Raw genomic sequence first — 6,524 nt, 5'->3', positions numbered from 1 at the left:
GCGCAACTATAACGACATGTGAATAATCCCGCCCACTCTAAAGCGATACTAAACTGCAGTGGAAATGCGAGCCGTGCTGTGCCGTGCCGTACTGTACTTAGCCGTGCCGAGCCGAGTCATACCACGCAGTGGAAAAGCGCCATAAGTACTGGAAGATGTGCTTCTTATTCATACCCAAAAATGCTAAATGGAAGAAAGAGTTAAAACTGAACACAATCTTGCTACTCAAACTGTGTATGAACATTTTTATATATATATTTTTCTGCTTCTTTTCCATTTTGCATTTACTTGTACTTTTACTTTCAATGCTTAAGTACGTTTAAGATTAAAAAAAAACTTTTCGTACTTAAGTACAATAAATATCAAATACTTTAAGACTTTTACTAAAGTAATATTCTAAACGGTGACTTCAACTTCTACCAAAGTCATTTTCTGGCTTTCAGGTACTTTATACACCACTGTAAGCGGGATAATGTACATCCAGCCGGTTGTTATCGCAGAATAACCCCCTTCAGGGTGATACAAGTCCTGATCATCCTGTCGGGGTTATTCTGCGATAACAACCGGCTGGATGTACATTATCCCTTACTTAACGCAGTTAACGCAGGCACGGAGATAGGGCTGGCCATCCCACCAGGGGCGGATCTACCGGGGTGGCAACTGCCAACCTAAGAAAAAGCTGTGCCACCCCAGAATTTCTGTAGTTTTACTGAGTATCAAAGATATTAGCAACGTTTACTCTCTACTTCACTACATTTTTGATTAAGTATCTGTACTTTTTACTCCACTACATTTGTAATAAGTGTTGCAATTACAAATTACATTTTGCATGGCACCTAGTTTTTTCTGCAGCAGTTTATTTCTGCTACAAAAGAAGTGATATCGCCAACTACAGGGCACTGAAAGTCAGGGGCGGATCTACCGGGGTGGCACGGGGTGGCATCAGCCACCCTAAGAAAAAGCAGTGCCACCCCACCTGCCACCCCAGAATTATCACAGAATAAAATATAAATGTAAGCAGTGTTTCGTGTGCTACTTTTCAGATGCGGCGATGACAGAGTAACGCAAAATAATGGCAAATGTCTTTTAATAAACTGTGCACGATGGTTGGACGCGCACGCAGCGTGCCAGTGTAGTCGGCTTCATTAACAAATGACTCTTATGAACCGGATCTCTTTGAGTCAAAACCACAAAGCCCAGTTCACTAACGAATTGTTATTACAATCGTTCGTGAATCAGATAATTACTAGTGCTGTGTTCAAAATATTGATACGACGATGTATCGTTTTCAGGTAACTCAGAAGTCCTCTGAGAAATCGAATCCCGTCCAGATATGTCTGAGATTCATCGCGCAATTGTTTGGTGATCCGATTCTCCGACCACTCGCTCCACTTTCATCATGGATATAAGTCGTAACAATCGGAGAGAGGAGAGAGCTGAGCCAATCATCTACAGGGGTTTTATACTTACACATACAGTATGATTACAGTACAGTACCAGTACATTATATAATGGAAATGTCACTATTCTATATGTAGGCCTACAGTAAACTGTAGCACGTTGTACACCTTCAAACGTGTGACTTATTTTACAGTAGTAAAATGAAAATGACTTTTTTCCCAAAAGTTCATTGCTGAATTATACATCTGTATATGTAATTTAATTTATGTATACTGTAATAGACATTGAGTTAACTGGGAAGGAAAGTCATCTGTGTATTTGAATTGTGTGTAAGCAGTTGAAAAAAACTAAATTCTTACACACAAAATCTTTACTTGTCACACAATTTCTGAAACCTGACACTCAAACACCAGAACCACACAACAAATCTGAAAAACCATACACTAATTATCGGCCTTTGACTCAGTTTTCAATTTCATAAAATACTTTTTGCACAACACACAATTCTCTATGTAACACACACAAATCTAACAGAAATTAATATTATGGTAAAGGTGTTTGCAAATATGCAGTTGCTGGGGTGTTGCTAGAGTATATGGTTGATAGAGTTTGTTCTGGGCGATTACAGACATTCCCACCTCTGGTAATAACAGAAAATCAAACATTGTGTTCAAAACTGATCCAGTTTCAGTGCTTTGATATTATTGTATTTCTTTCTAATGTTAGGAAATTCAGAAGTTTTTGTTGCTCTTAAACTTGCACTAAACCTGATTATAGCATCTAAATAGCCTATGTAATTTTAATAGAACCGCATGTCCTCTTTGATACAAGCTCAGAAACATTTATAACCTGTTTAAGTTTTTTTATATTGTGTATTGACTTGGTGCCATGATTGATATTGAAATGTTGTTATTTATTTAAAATTTTAAACAGTAGGCTATAGAGGATTACTTAATGGTAATACAATATTTGTGAACACAACTGTGTAAAACAATCAGAATATTGTACCTGGTGGAGAGTGCCAAATGTAAACATGAAACATACGCCATTACTTATATTGTAGCCTACTGTGGTACAGTTATGGAGGCCCTTTATAACGTGGTCAACTGCCTGCTCTGCCTATAGTTAGAAATGGCCCTATAGTATGCAGTGTTTAATAAACAGTTGTTTTACTAAATTCTGCTGAGGTGAAATTCAGTGCAGTCATGTATCGTGAGGCGTATCGTATCGTGGCCTCTGTATCGTGATACGTATAGTATCGTGACTTTGCTGGTGATACACAGCCCTAATAATTACTGCTTTTCAGGTAACTCAGAAGTCCTCTGAGAAGTCTAATCCCGTCCGGATATGTCTGAGATTCATCGCGCAATTGTTTGGTTGCTAGTTGGTTGCTAGGATATTCTGGGTGGTTGCTAGGCTCTTGCTATGCAGTTGCTGGGGTGTTGCTAGAGTATATGGTTGATAGAGTTTGTTCTGGGCGATTACAGACATTCCCACCTCTGGTAATAACAGAAAATCAAACATTGTGTTCAAAACTGATCCAGTTTCAGTGCTTTGATATTATTGTATTTCTTTCTAATGTTAGGAAATTCAGAAGTTTTTGTTGCTCTTAAACTTGCACTAAACCTGATTATAGCATCTAAATAGCCTATGTAATTTTAATAGAACCGCATGTCCTCTTTGATACAAGCTCAGAAACATTTATAACCTGTTTAAGTTTTTTTATATTGTGTATTGACTTGGTGCCATGATTGATATTGAAATGTTGTTATTTATTTAAAATTTTAAACAGTAGGCTATAGAGGATTACTTAATGGTAATACAATATTTGTGAACACAACTGTGTATGTCAGACCATAAATCCCCATAAACTATGCATGGGGTCTTGCTTTGGTGTTGCCACCCCTCATAGACCCCATGCCACCCTAAAAATTATTTTCTAGATCCGCCCCTGCATCCCACTCAGAACTGCTGTTTCTGTCTCATTTTTGACAAGAAATGTGCCATCACGCACTGTAGACTGTATCATTTCATATCAAATGCCGTAGTTATGTCATCAGTTAAGTTATGAAGTTACCAAAAAGGCAATTAAAGCTGCCTTAAAACTATGCGTGTATGTATGTATTTGTTATACGAGTCACATTTAAGAACATGTCTCTGAAATGCAGTGGTTTTACAAACTGTATTGGAGCACCCCAGCACTGTCTCCCTCATCTAACACCCTCGGTTCAACTCAATTCAAGTAGTAGAAACTTTAAGACCTGAAGTGGGTCAGAATAGGTAAAGAGAGATGCGTGTCAGATTCGCAGCACATTTAGCAGTGGCAGCTCTTAAAGAAATAGCAGCCTAAACACCTAATAACCAGCTGCTATTAATTAAAGATCAAAAGAAAAAAGAGGAAATCAATCACTTTTGTAGCTTTAAGCATTAATCTATATTTAATTTAGAATTTAGTGTTTGATAACTTTATTCAATTTCTGTATATTTCCTACTTGCTGAAGGGCACAGGTAACTAAATATGACATTTATTATAATGGTTTATGTGAAGACTGTTTTAAGTTCACTTAAATTAGAAGTTATTTTAATAATATTCTAATAAATGTTAAAATTAACAGCTCTTGTAATGTTGAACGGCTAGTCAATGGTTAAATATTAGGGGAAAAAACAATTTCCTAGAGATATCAGTAGTATTGGTATCAGTGATACTTGCCTTCAGTCATAAAAAAATTATTCCATTATACAAATATAAAAAATATACTGTCTTTGTTGTTTCTACGTTAATTTGAAGATTGAATGTGAAATTATTGCAATGTAAAAGTATTTTAAAAACATTAATATTAGGTGGGATTAAAAAATGTGTGAGAAAAAATGTGCGATTAATTAGTACATTTTTTTAATCGATTGACAGCACTAATATGTATATATACCCATCCCCCCCCCCAGAGCGCGACTGTGCCCTCGTAAGGTTGCTTGTCCCCTGCCCCTCCGGAGGTCTGTGCTATGAAGCCACTGCATATCACTTATATACTGTCTATACTTATGTTGTCTCTAGGAAGTATTTTTGTCTGTCTGTGTGACTCACCGGGTGGGAGGAGAACCTTGCTGGCTTTCTGTTTTTTTACGAGAATCTGTGAGAATAAGATTCAGATTATGATCTACTAAAACAAATGACAGATGTATTACTTAGACTAGAAACATGAAAGATTACAGTACATTATGTCTTTGTTCCTCTGTTTATCACTGTTCCACCATATTTCTTTAATTATTTATCTAATAATCACTGTAAGAGCTGAATACACACACCTGTTGCTTTTGAACAGCAAGTTTCATGTTTAGACTTTACTTCTAGTGTAGGGTTAGTACAGCAGCAGTGGGTTGTCATGTCATATGTTTCCTTGCCACAACAAGAATGATTTTCCTTCCGTTGAAATATGTTGTTTTTACCACAACACAAATGAGTGGTTGTCAAGTACACGTCTGTAAATAAGTGTAAGAGAAAACTCATTATAAAACGTCAACCTTGAGCTAACTGTATGAAGATCAACCAATCTCATCAAAATTTCTTAAGCATGCAAATGTGTCAAATCTGGACAATGCCATCAAGGTGTATAAAGTGGATCGCTTACCTTTGCCACAGCATTTCGCGTAAGTGCTGCTTCGAGTCAGAATCCTGCCACAGCAAATCTCATTAAGTGGATTGTAAGCTACAGAACCACAGCAGTCAGCCACCAGCTGGCTTAATCCCAGAGTTATAGTACCTGCAACATATTAATATACAATCTAAAATTAATATACAATCTAAAACAGTGTTCAGTGTTTGTATATGTCATAAACTCATTGTGCATCACATCCTCGACTCTCAGTGACTCAGCAACCACAAACCAAAAGCTGTAGGAGTCTCTCCTACCATTACAGCAGGAACTTCCTGAGATATTGTAGGACACATTTCCACACCAGTGCAGATGATGGCTGCCTTTCATCTGTCCATTGAAACCTGCGTTGCTGCTGACATAAACAATACAGATCACTCCTACTCTTACCAACACATTCTGTTAATTTACATTTAAGTGATCTATGATAAAACATATGTAATAATGAATGAAAAAAAATCTCTTATGCAACTGTGTTTAGAGGCTCAGAGTTAAGGCTCTGTGTAAGGTCACTCACTGGCTCCCTCTGTCATGATGGCAGATTTCTGAGGAACAAAGAGATTATGAAAAATGAGTGGTAACTAGTGGTTCTAAAAGTGATAACTACTCTCCTGTGGGTAAGACAACTCTAAATGCTATAAAGATTAAAGTCAGCATGAATATGACACTGACCTAATAGAAGTTTCTGGTCTTATGTGAATGGTTAATCAGTGCAAAGTATTTGTAGTAACTTTATCTGCCCTTGATCTGATGAAATTGCTTTCTTTTTGCTCACATCATCATAATGGCTTAGAAGAATGGGATGATAAGCGGCACATGATTTATAGTTTTTAAACCCTCCACTTTCATATCTGGCTCCATTCTGGTATGTAACACCCACTTTTCACAATTTCTGACACAAAAGAACAAACCACCCCCTACATTTATAGTAAGAAAAGGGGTTGAAAAAAGGGGTTGTTAAAGGGGTCATATGATGTGATTTCAAGTTTTCCTTTCTCTTTGGAGTGTTACAAGCTGATTGTGCATAGATAAGATCCCTGAAGTTGCAAAGACTAAAGCCTCAAAACCAAAGAGATATACTTTATCAAAGTTAAGACTCTGCCACGCCCCCCTAAAACGGCTCGTAATGCCGCCCAAATGTGCAGGCAAAGAAAGAAGGCGTGGTTTCAGTAACCGCAGTTAGTGTTGATGCAGCCATGTCAGGGAGACGCTGTGTGTTTCTAGGCGAAAGCAAAAGCACTTTATTTGGCCTTCCAGAAGTAGATGCATTTAGGAATCTTTAAGATTACTTACAACAGAACAGCAATGCATTTTATGGACGACCGTTTCATGAACCTAGGAGAGGAGGTAATTCTGACTTTGCTATGACAATCTGGCGCTTCTGAATCAGCTACTGTTTTGTTATTAGTTTAAGTATTTGCTATTGACTGTTCAAATGCGGAGTTTTGCGCATCGTGTGTGTGTGTGTGTGTG

The 6,524-nt window shown here is 37.4% G+C and overlaps 1 protein-coding gene across 1 annotated transcript in view; it reads right to left on the bottom strand.

The window, feature by feature from the left end:
- Positions 1–6,524, bottom strand: part of LOC107703921 (galaxin-like) — a 27,503-nt gene that overhangs the window by 16,962 nt on the left and 4,017 nt on the right. The window contains exons 3-7 of the mRNA XM_016506728.1: positions 5,569–5,596; positions 5,309–5,406; positions 5,028–5,159; positions 4,705–4,878; positions 4,484–4,529 (exon numbers count right to left, since the gene is read on the bottom strand). Of these exons, the coding sequence (XP_016362214.1) occupies positions 4,484–4,529; positions 4,705–4,878; positions 5,028–5,159; positions 5,309–5,406; positions 5,569–5,596 (478 nt within the window). The remainder of the gene's footprint in view (positions 1–4,483; positions 4,530–4,704; positions 4,879–5,027; positions 5,160–5,308; positions 5,407–5,568; positions 5,597–6,524) is intronic.

Source organism: Sinocyclocheilus anshuiensis, unplaced genomic scaffold (assembly GCF_001515605.1).
Source record: "Sinocyclocheilus anshuiensis isolate Anshui unplaced genomic scaffold, SAMN03320099.WGS_v1.1 scaffold2335, whole genome shotgun sequence".
In the NCBI taxonomy this organism is placed as follows: domain Eukaryota; kingdom Metazoa; phylum Chordata; class Actinopteri; order Cypriniformes; family Cyprinidae; genus Sinocyclocheilus; species Sinocyclocheilus anshuiensis.
Note: the sequence above shows the minus strand (reverse complement) of the source record. Positions and strands in the feature narration are given on the sequence as shown.